The following is a 19,841-nucleotide window of genomic DNA, read 5'->3' as shown; positions in this document are numbered from 1 at the left end:
GGGGGGTTAATTAGCTGGGATGACTAATGCTCCCAGGGCTGGAGTTTCCCCTCGTTCGGGCAAGATTCTCCCTAATGAATGTACCATGCTCGCCGTTAGGAACCTGTTGGATTAGTAGCTTATGGGAACCTTTGTGCCGACAGCTCGTGTAAAAGACAGGGAAAAGCACTTTCAAGGGAGGATTGGACCATCAGCAGAAAGGGAGAAGATGGGGTCCCACAATCCTACCATCTGTCAGCCAAGAATAAAGTCTTTTTTTCCATGGCTTGTCGGATCAGGAGAATCTCGGAGAAAAGCAACAGTGGATTAAAGCAGAGGACAGAAACACGGGTGCAATGTCCTAATTAACCCAACCCCCCCCCTTCCTTTCTCCTGTCCACACTCAGTTAACGCGGCTCTTAAAGCAGTGCTAAAGCACAGAGTAATTAGAGCCTAACTCAGAGGCCTTCCTCCTGCTTTTTATGCAGCAGAATATAATGATCTCAGCAAGCTCCCAATCTCCCACCAACCCGGTGAATCTTCACAGAAATGAAAAGGGGTGGGTCTCATCAATTTTTTAGAACCCTTTTTTTGCGCCAGTTTATGAAAAAGAATATGAAACTGCAATCCCTGAGGTGATCAAAACGGTTGTTGCAGTCGTTCGGTGTTGAAGAGGTCAAGAAGCAGTATCTTGATGCTGTGTTGGTATTAGTCACTGAAGATTAATTTACCAAATGGGAAAAGTCATGCTGGAGAGGCAATTTTGCCTGTACCGGGCCGTTGTATGAGTGCTCTACAGCTGCCTGTTAGCAAGGATGTCATACTGTCAGTAGATTGAGTTCGGCTGTAAAAACGATGTCTGTGCCAGGGGGATATCTTCCCTGGACCCCCAGGACCCGTTTGATCCCCAAAGAAAGCAAGTTGAAAAGAAACTTAATCTCCCTCAGGTTTACTGCACGTCTCCGTCTTTCAGCCTGTGTGCGTTTCCCTAATCTCTGCACCCCCGCCCCCTATGACCATTGCAAACACACGTCCCCTCAGCCCACAATACACTGATTCAGCCTGCCTTTTTCTAAGATGTATGTGTGTGTGTGTGTGGGGGGTTGGCTAATCAGTTGCTACGGAGACCGAGCCCCTTTGAATGTCCTGCGATGGGTCTGTCATCAAAGCCGATTTGAACTTTGACCCTTTTCCTCTCTTTTTTTTCTTCACCCCCCAAGAATTAGACTTTATAGAATTAGAATTTATAATCCTTATCCCCACTCCCCCCATCTCCCTACCCATACCCAAACTGATGCATGCCCCTGTGGAATGCCGCCATTAATTTCATATACTGGGAGGTTTAACATATGAGATTCAGTGGTTGAACTAGCTGAATGCGTAACTTAACCTCAGGCCTTGTGTTGTAACCCACGGCACGCTCTCCCACACGTCAACCTGATCCGCAGGGTCCAGTCTGTGTTGCATGCCTGCTCCTGTGAGCGTGTTAGTGCCGATAATTGCATTCACTGGAGCTGACAAGCTATTACACGTGGGAAAGGGATGGAGGCGAGATGGAGCATGAAAGGCTCTCCGAGCTCAGAGTCGCCGCATACTCTCTCCGTCAGGGGCGAGAAATTCGCAAGCACGTGGTCAGACCTGGCGATGAGGACAGACGGCACAATCTCAACAAAGCTGGCGCATTGCCAGGTAACCAACTTCCCCTCAAATCCGACTCTCATATTCTCTCTAAAGGCAAAGTTACTGGGATGGAACGGAGTAGCATTACTTTGTAGACAGCAAACAAGCAAAGGAACCAACCTATTAACCTGAGGACGGCTACAGCAGCTGCAAAGCTGCAGTTCTAATGTATTCCTGCACATGAAATTTAGGGTTGTCTTGGATCTTGAGTTCTTTTTGTTAACCTACAGGAGCCTCACACAAATTTTGATGTTTTTTTATCTGGCAAAGTCTTTCTGCTTTCTACTTTGATAACTACTCTCATGCTGCATTGTGGGTATATAGGCCCTTAAAGCAGAGCCAGTATACTGTTTCTTACTAATGTGGCCATGTGCTTGCAGTTTTGCATGTCCAGAAAGGTTCTCCTTTGAGTGTGTGTTATAGTGCATGGGGGGAAGAGATGTGTGTGTGTGTGTGTGTGTGTGTGTGTGTAAGAGAGGATGCCAGACAGACAGCAGCGCCCCTGTGTCTAGGTTGCACGGTAAACACTGTCCCCTCTGGCGCTCTGGATGGGATCCCAGGGCAGCAGGGTATTGAGGGGGGATGGAGGGGGGGTGGGGAAGGGGGTGGCTGAGATCCTGTTTTTGTTTGTGCTTTTCTTTTGGAGACTTTTCAGTGGAGCAGAGTTGGAGGAGCAATACAAGGGAGGAGAGGTACAGGATCGAGATGGGATCACACTGCCGTCTGCTGGTGGGTCTTGACACAGCAGCTTCTTGCTTGTTGAAACACATAAGACGGAAACCAACCTTTTGAGAGAAAAATATCAGTTGTACACTTTGGATGAAGTGTGAATATTGTAGAATCACTGTATGAAATAGTCACAAACAGCTCAGGCAGATCAAGAATTTCAACCTTCTAAACCAAAAAATGTTGTGTCAGCACATTATTGCTCATTCAACCTTGACATGTAAGAAAAAGCTGTGTGTATTCACAACATCTATTTTGTGCATTACTTCCACTACATGAGAAATGGACTTCTCAGATTTTGGCAGGGATTTATGGATCCATGCAAAGAGCAGGATGGTAAAAATTTCTTATTTGTGAGAAATGCTAGGTTAACTGCTGTGGCTGATTTCATGGTGGACCGGGACAGTGTGAACTGACCAGGAGAGAGACACACCTGTCTTTGTTTATTCGGAGAGGGAGGGGCTGAACCTGAAGTCAGCAGCTAATTTACATTCACAGGCAGGCAGCCAATCACGACAGGGTACAGGGTACAGAGTACAGCACTTTGAAAAAAGCTGTATCCCGGCAACCAAACAGCCCAATGTGCTGTTGTTAATGTTTCACTCCTCTGCAATTTAATTAAAGATAGATAGAAAGAGAGAGAGTTACAGAGCTCGGCTGCAGTGTGGTTTGTTAATGTAGAGCTGCAGTGTGCCATTGTTGGGCTGCAGTGTGTTAATGTTGGGCTGTTGTGTGTTTATGTTGGACTACCTAGTGTGGGAATCTGTGACCTCATCAGAAGAGTTTCATTTCTTGACAGTAAGAGAGAAGTGAGCAGGGTAGCATCACAGAGTGTTTTTAGAGGATGATTTCATTTCACAGGGAAAATGGACAATGATCAGCAACAGATTGACAGGGTGTATGGTGGTGTAGTGATTTTTGAGATATATATAATTGTCTGTTTCTAGTAGCGTGTGTATGTGTGAGAGAGAGAATACTAGGAGGAGAGGTACCCATGATCAACAAACATCTACAGCTACTGATGAGTCACCAGCCTTGGTCCAACACAGCACACACTTTTCTCACAGGATTTCTTTCCCATACATGTACAATTACTTGCTGTCTATCTCTCAGAGACAAACACACATACACACATACTTCTCACACCCAAATATACATACCAACACATAATACACATAGATACACATACCTTGAAAGACAGACATGTGCACGCACACACACACACACACACACACACACTCCCCCATAGAGAAAGGTGTGGCCCAGAGACATCATTCCAAAATCAAGACACGGAACACTACAGCTCACCACTCTGCTCTCATTATTCGTAATTGTAAAGAACTGCATCCACAGGGTTGTTCTTATCACTTCAGAGTGTTTTAATGGAATACATGTAACGGTGTTACATATTTAAAATAAAAAATATGAGTAACTGTATTCTGTTACAGTTACAGTTTAAATTGATGATAATCAAATTACAGTTACATTTTAAAAATATTCAGATTACAGTACTGAAGGGATTACATTGAATGAGATTACATTGATTTTTTTTTTCATTTCATTTATTTTCATTTAATATTCATTCAGTTGGAAAATCTATCCAATGATAGGCAACCCCAGGGTGTATCTCCCATATGCCCCTCAGGAAAAAAAAGAAGAAGAAAAAAGCGCGCAGCCTGCCTGACTCACAAGACAGTAGAATGCAGAGTGAGACAGAAAGCAACCAGCGCAACGCGTTTATGTCATGGAAATACTGGGACCATTTTACTTTCACAAAGGTCGCAACATAACAATACAATGCAAGCTGCGTTTGCCAGCAACCAAACTGCTTATCCGATTCAAAAGAGTCAACCTCTAACCTGAAGAAGCATCTTGAAGTAAGTTCTCTTTTTCATTATTTAAGTTAATATCGATCGCTAGCTAGCTATCTTACATAGTTTGGCTGCACTGGATTAGCTATTCAGCTAGCTAGTAGGCTAGTAGGTATAGTATTAAAGCAACTAGCTAATGACAAGATACAGTGACAAAACAAGTGAAATTTCACATTCAAAACTGTGATTACGCCAACAATTTTACACTACACATATTATACATAAAATTGTTAAGATACTCCTTTCTCACTCACAATGTATTTAGGGTGGCTCGTGCCAAAACTGCTTTTAATGTACTGTTGTGATCATTTCATGCACCTGTTTGTCTAAATGTGAAAAGTTCAGTAAAATAGACCTTTTAATTCGTCTTTTTCCTTCATCATAAAACATAGAATTATACTGGTGCACATCCTTATAAAACTTTCATAAAATGCTTTAAATGGTTTTTTTCATGTGAAATGTTGTCATAATTAAAAAATATAGACTGTATTTTATGTATTGCAGTAAAAAAAAAATCACTCAAGTTTAGCTATTTAGATTTTGACATCACTTGGACATAGTTTGTGAGAATCACCCAACTAGTATATGCCACATTCACACTTTTACTTACATAATTTTAAAAATTAAAACACGGTGTTCAGAACATGATCCAAAGTATTTAGATTACGTTACTTACCTTGAGTAATCTAACAGAATACGTTACAAACTACATTTTAGAGCAAGTATTCTGTTATCTGTAGTGGAATACATATTAAAAGTAACCCTCCCAACCCTGGTTTTAACTCAGTATACCACTGCTAAAATATATTCCTCATTATAATGATTAAATACAATATGACATTAATAATAAGAAGAAAAATTTCTGACAATATAAAAACAATGGCACCGTCATAAAAAAATGATTAAGATTACTGTTGATCTGCATTGAAACTATTACTGTGTCCAGTTCGGTCTTAGAAGGACCCAAGCAGCTACATCACAAACGGTGGCAAGTTATCCCATGCATTAATAACTCTGTGAAGAATTTCTTTCTGGTGGTGGTGTGAAATTTTGAAAGCTGAGCTGTGAAAATCCTCAACCATGCCCTCTAGTTCTGCTGACAGATCTCAGCTTGGAATAGTATCCATAGTCCACCTTATTCATCACTTTAAAGACCTTCAATAAAAATACCAATACTTCATTGAAATCCCCCTTTTTGCTGAGTCTCTTTTTGCAGAGATTAAAGAGAGAAAAAATTTAGTCCATTTTTATACACATCTGTTTATATGTAGATATGTGATAAGTCTTGATTCCCTTCTCTGCACTTTTTTCAGATCTTGCATCTAGTTTGGTTACCAAAACTGAACACTGTATTCTAAGAATGCTCGGACTAAGGCCTTGTATAACATTAATGTCAGCCCTGTTGGTACCCTTTAGTTCCCAGCATCCTGTTCTCTTTTCACCGCTTTAGTACAGTGTGTTGTTGTCACTGTTGTGTCAGCTATAACTGTGTAGTCTTTTTCATGTTGCAAGCAGTCTGATATGGTACCCTCTCTGATAGATTTTTCCCAGTGGTGTGAGAGGATGTGATTCTTTTTTCTTTGCCAAAAGGTTCTTCCTTTAGCCTCATTATTTTGCAGCTGTGCTGTCAGGCTGTTTCAGAGTGGGGGTTCAATCCCAGGTCGACACACATACTGCTGGGCCCTCAGCATGAAAAAACGTCTCAGCATGCATAGGCTAGCGGTCCATGGGTTGCACTTGTGCATCAAGCCATCTTGTGTGTGCATGCGTATGTGTATTTGCATAAAATGGTATGTGTGTGCATATGTGCGTGTGTGTGGATGTCAGAGGTGTTACTCCAGAGAGCGTGTTTACCTGGCAGACACTTAAAACATTCCTATGTGCAGCGCCTATAGAGGATATTCTGAAGGGACTATGACTCCCTTCACCTCCCAGCTAAAAGAGCTTCACACACCACGGCAGAAGACTGCTTCAAAGAGTGGGCGAAATAATTACCAATAAACCGACAAACTGCAAACACAACCATCTTCTCAATATAGAATTTATATAGATGGTTATTTTTTATTGTTTGCTTTAGGAAGCCAGCATTTCTTGAGTGCAATCCAGCAAACCATTTTCTTCTCTTCTAACCTGTCAACTAAACAAAAGTGGAAACTTGTGCTTGCCTAGGTTAGCATTGTAGTCATCGGTTGCTAAACCTGGAGTTTCAGCCTATTTCCTGTTTGTGTAGCAAGTACCTGTTGTGTATACCACTTTTCTCCTGTTCCAGCAAAGTACACAGATCATCTTTGTACATTTTAGACTTGTGTACATAGCTTCAAACACTGGCATGTGGATGCTTAGGCAGAGATTAGAATTAGGCAAAAGTGGCCTAGTGGAATTGAGTTTTTAACCTGAAGGTTGCTGATTTTATTCCCATGTAGAAGTAAATATCCATCTGTGTAGATGGATTATATAAAAGTTACGAGCTATGTATAACTCTGGATAAAAGTGAATGTGTCCTAAGCAAACTTAATGCAACATAGAACTGATAACACAGTCCCTCTGATGTGAACAAAAGCCTGTGTGACTCTTGTACAAGACTGGAGAACTTATCCATTCTTTGCCAGCTTTGATTGTTTCTCTCTTAGCCCACAGAATTGCTTCTCTGTAGCCCTTTTGGGACAGGCAGCATTTGTTAGCTGTGTTTTATATGTTTTTTCTCTCCTTCTTGAGCGTGTTAGTATTCTAGAGCCAGTTTTCTCTCCTTTTGCATTTCTCTTCGTATTCTCCAGACGCTTCCACCCCCGGAAGCAAGGTTTTGTGTACAGCTCAAGTTAAGGTAAAAAGCTGCGCTTGCATCAGTAGGGTGTGGGGGTGAGGGGGGGTCAGTAGTTGAAAATTAAATAACAAAATAAAAATGTTGGGTGGATGACGTGTGTGTGTGTCTGTCTGCCCAAACTATGCAGAATTCAAACCCACTGCTTCTAATGAAAATAAAGGCTGCCTTTATTTTCTAAAATATTTTCTGGTGAGCAGGAGGAGAAAGCCAGCACAGCAGGGACGCACCCGCTGCACGCTGGCTGTGGAAGGGGTGCGGGTTTCCAACTGCCCTCCCCCTCCAAGACTGCCATGGCTCTCTAGGATGTACTGCGCTACACTGAGAGAGAGGGGGAGAGAAACACAAACAGAATAGAGTGGGTAGTAGAGAACAGAGGGAAGAGGAGAGAGAAAACACAGAGCATAGTAGAGACGGATAGCCAGAGAGGTGAAGGAAGAAAAGAGGAATCGATTGAGACCAAAGGGAAACAGAGATATAGACAGCGTCAAAGAAAGGAGAAAGGCATAGACAGGGACCAAAGGGATTGAGAGAGGTATAAACATAGAATAGTTACATTACACAGAGCAGGTTTCAGAACTCTCACAAGGAGGGTAGAAACAGTGCCGAGAGAGGCAGAGAGAGAAAATAACAGTGTATATCTGTGGACATGTAATCTTGTTTGAGTGCTGTTGTGTGCCACATAAGTACTCCAGCCATGTGTTATTACCATGACAATAACTTCCATGCACCTTTCCAATCAGGCTGAGAGTGGGAGGAAGCTGGCGTGTGGTGGAGGGGGCAGGAGAGGGGCCATGACACAGTGATTAAAGTGTCCTTGGTGGAAACCAGGGCCTGTTGAGCTCTCCTGAGGGGGCTATTTATGGGCTCTGAGGGAGTACCCAGAGTTAGGAGGGGAAGATATCAGCTAGAAAGGATGGGCACTCAGGTTATTGACGGCTGTGTGTGAGAAAGCGAGAGGGAGAGAGGGTGTGAGGGCATATGGATGTTAATTTATGTGTTAGTGTGCATGTGTATTTTTCTGAGTGTGTGTGTGTGTGTTTGCACTTCTGTAGCTTGTGTGCATATCCATTCCTGTTGTATTTTCCCTGCTGTGCATCTTGGTGCTCGCGCCAGAGTGTGCACAGGCATGCTGGAGGGACCGTCTCTAACGGCGGCTCAGTACATGAAGGGCTTGAAAGCCAGCAGAAAGGCGATGTGGATTAATCACATGCTCAGCTGGGGAGCTGACAGGATAGCAGCATCTCTCCCAACAGCCAGAGAATGGAGCGCCATGAGAAACTGAGGCATCTTCTCTGCGCAAAGCAATTAAAGGGCTTTCAAAAGCTCCTGGCTCTTTCTACTGCCTGGCTGTAAATGCACCGGATCACCTTCTGTTCAGTCCCTGAATTATCCCCATCTCTTTGTGTCTGCCTCAACGAGTTTTCCACTAGCCCCGCAGAGGAATAATGGGTGGGGACAGGGAGGGTGCAGAACTTCTCCCTCTGCAGTTATTGTGGTTATTCATTTCTGGGCATTTAGTGTTCTGTCCGTTTGAGACTGACACACTATTAACATGACTTTAGACTTGCCCTTTAGAGGGCGTGAGGGAAAGTGTCATCAGTCAGGTGTTCTAGCTAGTGTACCAGATGAGCAGGATTTAATTTAGGGCTGTCCCCCCCTGCCCCAAATGTTCTATATTCGGTGTTGCAGAGAGGAGCCCTGCCCCCAGGAGAGGACATGTTCCGCCTGCCATGGCCATTCCTACAGTCTAGTACACACCAGAAATGCACCAAGTTGCCATGGAGCAAAAGAAAGCAGGCCTAAACTCTCCCTCTCTGACTTCCCTCCTATTTGGCTTCCCTCATGTCCCCTCACACAAGGGACTATTTACAACCCACATAAACCAGGACAAAAGGGATGTGACACAAACCACGCAGTCAACCACCTCAGCTATTGCGCATCCGCACCCCCTCCTCCTATGTCCCTCTTTCACATTCTTGTAAAAATGTCAATGCTGACATTGCCCTTTCATAGATAGCTTCCTGTCCCCCAGACTCCACTTCCTCTAATATCTCAGAGAGTGGATGAAGTCATCCTCCTTTACAATACTTGCAAACTCTGTGAAAACAAAACGCTTGCTTTCCCCTACACTGGAATCAGAGGCCCTTTTCCCTGTCTCTGCAAGCCTGTCTTAGCCACAGAAGAAGGGTGCTGCTCTGGTCCATCTTCATGTTGTAGTGGGCACCTGCATTACCCTCCTTCCACACACTCTCAAGCATTATTATCTATTAGGCTGTTTAAACTGTAGCAGATTCCATGGCTTACATATCACCCATTCATACAGCTGCACACTTACTGGAGCAGTTGAGGTTAGCTATCATGCTCAAGGGTACAATAGCACTACCTCCATGAGGAATCAGCTTGACAACCTGAGGGTTAGCAGATGTGCTCTGCCTGACTCCACTGCACTTTGACTGATGTGATATGTTGTAGATGAGGGATTTCTGTGCCTTGATATGTGCATGTTGATGTGTTCTCCCTGTCTTGTCCCACAGAAGCTCCTAGCCAGGACTTTGTTACCCTGGACTACCGGCTGCGGTACTACCCCAGTATCACATATGCGGTGATCGGCAGTGCTGTCATCTTTGTCCTGGTGGTGGCACTGCTGGCCCTCGTTCTGCACCACCAGAGAAAGCGCAGTGTGCTGCTCCCACGTGGTGTGCGGGGGGGCCACCATCACCACCAGCCCCTACTCCTGTCCCGCCTGGTCATCCTGGACCGGGCACATGCTGGGATTGCCCCAACCTCGCCCTCTGTCCCATACAGTGCCGGGCCAGGTGTCCAGTTGCTCTCCAGCACTCTGAACCCCAGCGGCCTCCCCCTGGACTCTCCACCATCCTACTCGCAGGCCGTGCTGGATGCCAGGTAGGGGGCTCTGCTGTAAGGAGAGGCAGCGTAGAGATTAGTGGCAGTATTGATGCAGTCTGAAGTGCCTGTTCAGGAGTGATTTCACACCTGTTCCCTTGAGTCGATCATTGTAAACCTCACAGAATTAAATCAGCAAGTGATTTCTCTAGCTGTCATCTTAGCGCTTGTCTAATTATATGACAGAATGTTGTTTCTTTTCCATGAAGCTCTGTTCCCATTGTTCTTCCTCCTTTTTTCACACCTTCAGCCGGCCTCCCTGGTTTGATCTTCCGCCACCACCCTACCCCCCAGATGGAGGGCCGCCACCTCAGAGAGACCTGCCCCCATACGAGGTCCAGCCAGTGGTCCCCCTCCCCGAATCAACACCAGCCAGTCCCAGCCTGCAGGAGGAGTTGGATCAGTTGTAGCTCTGTACTGGATGATTGTACAAAAGAGACAGTGGCACAGAGGGGACATTCTCTAAGAGACTGCATGGGACAGCAGAGGTCCTGGGAGGGAGGGGAGGGCAAGTATGTACCCCTATGTACCCACCTGCTGCTAATATGAGAGGAGAGGCTGGGCATTCAAAAATGAGACAACCCGATCCTGTCTCCTTCTCCCCCCCATACCCACAAGGCCCTTGGCTCCATACTCTGTGATGCTGTATACAATGATCCTTGTGTCTGGGACACAGTGGTGCCCTCTGCTGGGTCCTCAACATGTAGCCCAGCCTGTCTGCTGGAGAGAGCAGGAACTGTGAGACCGAGGGGAAGAGGAGCAACCAGCAACAACCACTTCACTGCGCCATGTCGGGCTTCCACCGCAACATGCAGTGGGAGTCACTCAAGCATCACCCTGTTGATGTTCTTGCAGAGCCTTACTGAAAATCTTATCACAGTGGTACAATCCTTACAGCTTCAGTGAAGTTAAACCGGTCCATTGAAGGACATTTCTCTATGCTGATCTATGAAGCCTTGAGTGGAGGTTATGACAGGGCATGGGTTTCAGACTGTGGTCACTGTTGCTACCACTCATCACCACCAGGGGGAGGCTTTTAAGCTAAGTGCTCTTACTGTGCACTATTAAAGAAATCAGATCTTCAATGTTCAGCTGTCTGTTCTTTGCTAAATGCAAGTATTCAGTTACACAGATGTAGTGGTATACTCGTAGTTTTCAATTATATTTTATCAGTGTTCTGAAGGATCACCATATTGTGTATGTTGTGGAAAATGTCGATTTATGGTGACATAGAGGGTTTCAATGTTTATTTCTGCAGTATGCCTTACCGTAAAATGTACTAACTAAATGCAGTATAAATCGATCCGATCTGATGAACCCAGTAAGATGTGCTTTCACAGAGAGTGAGGTCATCTAGCTTGAGTGATTTAGTGAAGGGGCAATGACATGTTCAGTCCAATAGCTTGTTCGTGCAAAAAAATGAAAGTGCATTTCGGTCCTTACACTGCAAGTCTTTTAAGGATAAAAATGTGCAGTTTGTGTGTCCTAAAGTGAATATCAAGGCTTGGGTCGTCATTGAATGTTCATGGTCTAATTAAGAAATCATCAGAAATCACCTATTTTAATTAGGACAATATTGACAGGTAAAGCCAATACAAATAAACATTTAAATCCTCAAAAACCTGAAGATATGTTGTGTAACCATAGAGAGATTCATGTATGAAGAATGTATGCCAGAGTTACTTAAGGGAATTCTGTTTTTCTCTAATAATATGTGGCTTCACAGTAAGCCCTTGTCTCACTGCAGGGTAAGATACGCTTAAGTCAGTTACACGTCCTTGCTCTTTCGTTCCACACTCGCATGGACCCCCACAAAAGGCATTCTCACCCCCATACCCTCACCCAAAGTGCCATTACAGGTGTCTGGGGATATGGAGCCTTTCTCTTTAAGCAAAGCCTTTGTCTCTGTTAGGGTTTCCAAATACTACAATAAGAGTAAGAGCTTTTATCAGAATATAATGCCCATGGTGGCATGGAAAAAACTGGAAGAACAACACCTCTATCAGAGTCTGCTTTGATCCTTACCGGTGCCTTTTGCTAATTTTAGACATTCTCAGCTGTAGTGCGGTGTGCCTGCAGGCTTGAGCAATGGTGCCCCCTACAGCACCATGTTCTCCAAGGAGTGTCATCTTGTTTGGTGCCAATCTTGTGATCCCTCAAGTTTCACCAACTGCCTGCATAGTATAAAGTATACAACCCATTCTTTGCAACAGCTGCATGGATTCTAAGAACAGCCAATTTATCGCTGTATGGTAGAGCATGTAAAACAGCATTTTATTTACACACAATAGAGGATCTATAGGGTTCCTTCTTAAGACTCAGATTTAAATTTAACATTTGATTGGAGCTTAAAATTGAAAATGAAAATGAACCCCAGGGAAAATGTGTAGTTATGTGTACCAAGCATAGAGTCAGCGGCTCTTTAACAAGGCTGATGTGTGAGTGGGTATTGTACACGTACAAGAAAACGACTTTCACTAGGTTTCATAGAATCAACTTCAGTGTAGCTGACACATGCAGTGCTTCACAGATGGCTGGCATAAAGAGTGTACTCGTATCTGTGTGAGTGTGTGCATTTGTGTGTGTGTATGCCTGTGTGCACACATGTATGTTTATGTGAGTGCATGTGAATGTGTATGTGTGTGTTTGTGTGTATATGTACATGTTTGTTTGTGCATATGTGTGTGTGTGTGTGTGTGTGTGTGTGAGAGAGAGATAGTAGAGATGGAAGTAGTATAGATAGAACGGGACCAGAAAATCCCGGTTCTAAAAGACCTGTATTGTCCAGGTGATATCACATTGTTCCAAGGTCCAGGTGACATCTAATCTGATCCCCATATCCCAGGGTTCATAGTATTGTTGAACACAAACACAGGGAACATTTGAAGGATTCTGTTTATTTGCAACATGTTATTGATGTTCTTTTTATTCTTCATTTATTTTACTAACAGTCTGTGTGTAACAGGAAATGATACTGGCTCTGCTGGAGAAATAAGATGGAGATTAGAAACATTTATTACATAATGCACAACCATGTTATTTAAGAGTAACTTAAAATGGGGATTGTCTGCATTAAATGTATTGCTTTTACTTATTTTCTGCCCTCACATTAGCCAGGGGGAATTGCTCCATGAATCTCACAAACCAGACTTTTCAGTTGCCTTACAGAAATTACCCACAATTCAACAGAAAAACATCATCAAATTGAGTGAAGCTTTATGTATTGTACCACATTTTCTTAGCTACTGCTGGGTCCTGTTATGAAAGGTATACGGGAAGTCATGTGTGATTTATTTAGGTTGTTTTAACAATACAAACTGGAGCACAGTTCTCAGGTTGAGAGAGTAGAATGAAACCCCTTACTTCCATCAGCATACTAACTAGAGGGTTCTGTTTAGCCAGAACCACTTCTGGAACTTTCATGTCACAGGTGATTGACATCTCATTTTTTGTTGCACTTTTTTTCTTTTTCAGAATTTTTTTGTCTCTTGGCTTTCCACTACCTTGTGAATATGTGATGATTACTATGTTTGTATTTCCCTAATGAAATGTGTATGTTAAAAGTAATATAAAGTATTTCACTTTTAAGCTGGCTTGGACGCTCTCTGGTTCTGATCCTGTTGGGATGTAAAGGGAAAACAGCTGGATGCTCATCGGCAGTTAGAATTTTATGTTTGATAAACTCATCATGTAATGATTCACAATTGTGTGAGGAGACAATTGGTAATGTTTTCCTGCTGGGGGATCAAAGCAGGAAAAGCAGAAAATGGGAACTGTAGATTTGTCTGAGCCAAATGTATCATTAGTTATGCTTTTGAACAGGCTTTTCTCACCTGTTCTGCTTGGTGAGATTCTAATGTATAATACTGGAATCTTTGCTTAGCAATCATATTTCTAGAAAGTAGAAGGTAATATGTTGAATACAACTGGAAACCAGTGTTAATTATGGCTATTGTCTCACAATAGATAGTTTGCAAAATTCTCATGAGAATAATAAATAGTTTGGCTTTAATGTGTTGGCTTTAAGGTAAATACTTACTGTTGCTATAGTGATTGTGCTCACCCCATACAAAGGAAACCTTTTTTCTTATTTGTCAGCGGGTCCTAAAAAGGTAACATTCTGTAAGATGAAACCATTGCAAGCTTGCTGTGCATGTGGTTGTACCATCATAATGAATGCATAATGAAAGTGTAAAGAAATGATTACTGAGCAAAAGCAAAAAAAATACACAATTTTCATATGGGTTCCCCTTGACAGATGTAAAAATGTACACAACCTTAAATATATATCATTTAATGAAGAAAATGTATTATAGCATGAAATTACCTTTGGGTGCAGTTTGTTATACTCTTCACTAGGTGGCAGTCTATGCTCACCACAGGTTGTAAGACAGCTGCATGCTGTGAAAGATATTTTTCTTTATCCACCATCAGTTAATATCAATGGTATTTTTCCATGAATACATACTAAAAACACACCTCACAATAATGCAAAAGTACCTAACTATACTCTCTCTACCTGTAAAAAATTAAATTAAGAAATACACCTTTCCATATGATATGCAATTTAAACATTTGTGCAAAAATACTTTTTGGAAGGATATTAGTCTTCGAATCTCAGCTCTCAACATACAGCTCATATAGTCTGTGACTGGTTTATTTGTTGTCTCCCATTTCACAGAAGGTATGTTCTAGCCTTTTAAATGCCAGTCCTTCCTAAAGAGTATATTAAAAAAAATATTTAAAATATGTGTATCGATAAGTCACCAGCTCCCCCTTTAATTTATGTCAGCTATTGCCTACATGCAGGTAAGTATTTTTTCTGTCAAAATTCCAATTACCATGTATAATAAGATATTGTGGTATTTGTATTATGATTTTAGTGGCCACACTGTTAATATCTCTTCAAGTGCTGTTCAGCAAGCTCAGTGACTTACAAAACAATTGACTAGAATTGTTTTCATTACAGACAGGAACACCTTTCAAACACTTTTGACAATGTTGGATTTTTATGTCTTTTGTAGTGCACTGAAGTTTGCATTGCACCAGACTTGCATTCCCACTTACCTCACACATTAAAAATAACATAAACAAAAACACGGAAATGAAATAAAAATGAGCAAAAAAAAACTGATATACATTCAGGAAATGCAACTTCATTCGATTCAGTTTGAAATTCGGAGTGAATCCACACACTTAAAAGTTTATTTATTAGGTAAAGTTAAGGGGAGATGTTGATTAAATCCAAGTCACTAAAGCTGTCCCAATATAAAGGTGACCCCGGAATAACATTCCGTGAGGGGCGCTGGTGCTACCCGCACTGTGCGTACATAAACGAAACACCGGCTTTTCCTCACTGTTTGGGAAGCCTAATCTAATGATCAAGGCCAACTCATGCTGACAGCTGCTGGGGAAGAACCTGCCGGTAATTAGGGAGAAGGCAGCGACGTCTGCCAAAGCCGAGATTAGCACTGATTTAGTGACAGCCGGCACAGGGGGAATGTGACCTTCCTGTCCCTCGCAGGAAATGAGAAACTCACTCTGCAACTCGGCGGGAAGACTCCCACAACTCTGTTGCTCTCTCTTTTGCATTTGGCCTGATGTGACTGACAGTAATGAAGGGATTTTTTACTTCTTGTGTTCATAGTGCACACTCGCCAAAAGAAAACATGGCAAGAAGTTGTAACCTGAGAATGAGGCTTTGAAGTTGCTGACTACAGTCTGAAACAGAGGAATTTTGACTGCCATGTCCAAGAAGTGTAATTATAGGACAGATTTATTTCAGTTAAGTATTCTCATAGGTTCATAAACTCAGGAGCAGGTCATTATTGTAATAGTGCACAGACTACATATACTCAAACAGGCCCACTTGCACACACACACACACACACACACACACACACACACACACACACACACACGCAGTCATGAATGCAAATGGGACATCCACAGAGTCACACAAATGTACACACACACACACTCTGTACACACATACTCATAAATACCAATAGCACACACACAGGCTCTGGGATGGAGTGTTGTCTGCCTGTAGCCCCGGCAGAGGGGAGATAAGGAGGCGTGTTTTCACATGTAAATGATGTCTCCGTGGTGACAGGGACTTTGTGTGAGAGCAATGATGTTATAAGGAGCTTGGGAGCAACTTGTGAGTCGTGGATGTTATCAAACACGGGGCAGGCCTCAGGGAAGGGCAGGGGGATGGGAACAGCTGATAGAGTCACGTGTGCAACCGGCCATTGAACATGCAGGATGCAATCGGAGCCTAGGACCTAACACATCCTCACACAATGAATGCCCAGGGTTATCTCCAGCAACAGTCAGTTCTCTTACACACCTCTCCAAACTACCCAGACAATGCGCAATGCTGGCTCGCTTGCTCACTCACTTACTCACTCACTCACTCACTCACTCATCATGCCTGCATGGTCTGTGATGGGGACAGGTAGTGAGAGTAGTGAGAGGGTGAGGACTATTTGTAAAGCTATTTCTAAAGCTAAATTTACAGCATAGAGTCAAACTTGTAAATGCACATTTATCTGTTACACCTCCCCCCTTCATCTACACCTTGACGTCGTCAGACCCAAGTGTCCTCAGGCCTTCTCCATCTCATCCCTATCATCTTCAAGAGCCGTGCTAAGTACTGCTCCACACTTGTCTCTGAGCTTGGGGCTTCCAGTCAGGGTGACTGAGTTGGGGCATCTAAACTGGAGATTCTGAACTGGGACACAGAAAGACAAGAGGAGTAAGGAATAATAACAATGATACATAGAGAAAGAGGAGAGGGTGGCAGACACAATTATGTGGGTAAAGATATGTTTGTTTGTTTTAAATCTGTCTAATCCTTCTTTTGACCCCAAAACTCAACAGAGAAGTCAGTGACAGCCTGGGAATGACAGGCATTTTATGGATAATCAAGTGTTGGGGGATGATTAATTGGAGAGCCAGTTTAGAAACTTGATGAGGACACCTGGGTTGGCAACCCTACTCTTTTGTTAAGTGCCATGGGACTTTCAATAACCAATAATTCAATAATTCAATAACTGTGTTAGGACCTCAGTTTAAACTCACATCCAAGTGACAGAACCTTCTATACCACAATAATCCCATCACTGCACTGGGGAATTGGATTTATTTGGTTCAGAGGGAAAACTGGCACCTGCTGGACCACCTATGTCACATTCAACAGAAACCCTCATTTCCTGGGAGGGAAACTGTTAGCCAAGCCCAGCCCCACTTAGCTTCAGCTGTTTGGCAGAAGAAGGCTAGTGGTAGACATTGCTGCAGGGTAGAGGGAAAAAGAAATGAAGAGGAAGAGAGAGATGTGGGAGAGGTTGGAGAGAAAAGGGAATAAAGGGAATGAGAGGCAGAGAAAGGACATAAAGTAATGACAGAGGGGGATAAAAACAGATGCAAAGGAGGAGAAAAAGAGGTGTGAGGAGGGGAGGAATATGGAGCAGGTAGTGGTGGCAGAAGAAGGGCACTCTTCAGGCACAGCTGAGAAATGTAGGACTGTCTCTGTGCTTCAGACTTATCTTTCTTTCTCCCTCATTACCTCCCTCTGCTCTTTTACCCCGTCCTTAACTTCATCATCTGCCCTTCCTCCTCCTCACACCCTCTCCACCTCTCCCTCGGACCTCCACCTTGCACTGCAGAATGTTCCAAAAGTTACAAATACACAGCAGTCCCCTCTGGGCGTCCCCTTTCTCAGAGTGCCCCACTCCTTGCTCCCAATCAAAGCTCCGAGGTCCCATACAGAGCTCCCACACCAACCACTTCTTCACTCTCCCGCAGGGAGAGCAAATGTCAGGCCTCACGCCATCTGCAGGAGAGTCTATCAAACCCACCGAGGCCCATTGTATTGCAGGCCAGCCCCCACGGTGGGAGAGCCAGTATCAGCCACACTTCCACAGGAGGAAGTGGCGATTACATACCTTTCTTTGCCACCCTATGAAAGGACACAAGAGAAAATGCCAATCTTCCACCCATCAACCCCCCTGCCTCCTCCTTCTAGTCCCTGCCAGACCTCCAGGAGAGATCAGCTGCTTGTTGTTGCTCGGCACCCACAGTGAGACATCCTCAGAGTTTCAACGAGTGGCCCAGGGGTTGGAAACAAAGGTGCCCAGCCCTGGGGCCTGGGGATTAAGCATGCATGCTTGTGTGTTCCCAAATGACTTGTGCACTGAAGGACAAGACTTGCTCTTTTCTTGAACACAGGAGTAACTCATCTCTTTCACCCCAAAATGTAACTTGGCATGATCAATGCCAGTCATGCACTGCTGGAGTCTGCTCAATTACTCCTCTTTCCCTAGCTAGATTTTAGGATCATCATATAAGGATGTGAAATTGTACAGTGCTAAGAAACAATCCCTTTTCCCAGCAGCTTTGCATCTTGGGAATGTATGATTGGTGAAGCCTCATGGGCAAGGGTGCGGTCAGTATATGGGTATTGTCAGTATAATGGGAGAGTAACATCTCCTGGAAAACGGGGTTAATACTGAGAGTGGTGCTGATGGGCCAGTCTTGCCTCTAGACCTGGCAGAAAATAAATAACCCAAAGAAAGGAAGACGGTGGTCTAGGAGATACTTTTCTTCATATAGACGTTAAACAGCGGTTTAAAGACTCACTGTGCCCATTAAAGATCCCTATTTGTAGTGTTTGTAGCAGTATGGCTCTCTCGATCTGGATAAAACATATACCTCCCTCTCAACTCCAGGTAGTGTATGGTCCAAAAATACCATGCATCACCCAGGTGGGTGCTACATATTGGTGATGGTTGAGATGAGTTACTATATAAATACACATTATTAACTTTATTGCCTTGAAATTGCATCAGTGTGGTGGATTTACACAGTACATGGGGACCTCCAAGTGTCAGCAAGTGCTTTAAAAGTCACTTCATCCCATTTGTTGTTATATTGGTCTTACATTATATTCTATGTATGTATGTATATTTTATTCCATCATTGACATTTGCTTTAGCTGACCTTTGCTTGATAAAAAGATATTCCTTTGTGCCCTTAATCTCCTGCTTCTGAGTAACTGAGCTCTCTCTCTCTGCCTCCTCCTGTGGAAGTGTGGCTGATACTGGCTCTCCCACCGCAGGGGCCAGCCTGCACTACAATGGGCCTCGGTGGGTTTGATAGACTCCCCTGCAGACGGCGTAAGGCCTGACACTTGTTCTTTGTGTGGGGATGAAAGAGGAAGCGATTGGTGTCAATTGGAGCTCAGCAGCTTTGGTTGGGAGGAAGGTGAGGGGAACTCTGGGAGGGGGGCTGGCAGTGGAGGAGCTCCTGTTTGGACCATTCCACAGTGCAAGGTGGAAGCCTGTGGAAGGGGGGGGGGGGGGAGGGGTACAGTGCTTTGTCCTTGAAAAACATTCCACAGAGGCAGGTGCATCTGAGGACAGGCTAAGCACCTGTCCCATGCTCTCCAACAAAGAGACAGAGGCATGTGATGGAGAAAGGACACTTGTAGGTAAATGTGGGACACATGCTGCATGTATTAAAAAATAATGGAAGAGGACAACAGAAGAGGGACAGAGGGTAAGAAAGTAGGCATATGTATGACAGCCCTGACCACTGCACTGTGAATTTAACCATAGAACAAGAAGTTTTTAAAAGTCTTCATAACAAGCAGACAGTGATTTCCTTGGTCAATGTCTCTAGGCTTTCTTGATGAGAAGAATCCCTCTGTTAGTTGCCTGTGTTTAAAAAACACCTAAATTGCTTAGTCTTACATTTTGTCCAGCAATCATCCCAGATTGACAGTTTGTGATCTTACATGTTCAAAGTCTGTGCAAGTGAATGCATCTGCATGCAAGACAACTGGCCAAGGATTGTCT

At 43.6% G+C, this 19,841-nt stretch overlaps 1 protein-coding gene across 1 annotated transcript in view; it reads left to right on the top strand.

Moving 5' to 3' along the window:
- Nucleotides 1–11,004, top strand: part of ldlrad3 (low density lipoprotein receptor class A domain containing 3) — a 59,369-nt gene extending 48,365 nt beyond the window's left edge. The window contains exons 5-6 of the mRNA XM_036534516.1: nucleotides 9,612–9,981; nucleotides 10,232–11,004. Coding sequence (XP_036390409.1) covers nucleotides 9,612–9,981; nucleotides 10,232–10,391 — 530 coding nt within the window. The 3' untranslated portion in view covers nucleotides 10,392–11,004. The remainder of the gene's footprint in view (nucleotides 1–9,611; nucleotides 9,982–10,231) is intronic.
- The last annotated feature ends 8,837 nt before the right edge of the window (nucleotides 11,005–19,841 follow it).

The sequence above is a fragment of the Megalops cyprinoides genome, chromosome 8, assembly GCF_013368585.1.
Source record: "Megalops cyprinoides isolate fMegCyp1 chromosome 8, fMegCyp1.pri, whole genome shotgun sequence".
Lineage (NCBI taxonomy): Eukaryota > Metazoa > Chordata > Actinopteri > Elopiformes > Megalopidae > Megalops > Megalops cyprinoides.
This window is presented reverse-complemented; position numbering and strand designations above follow the sequence as displayed.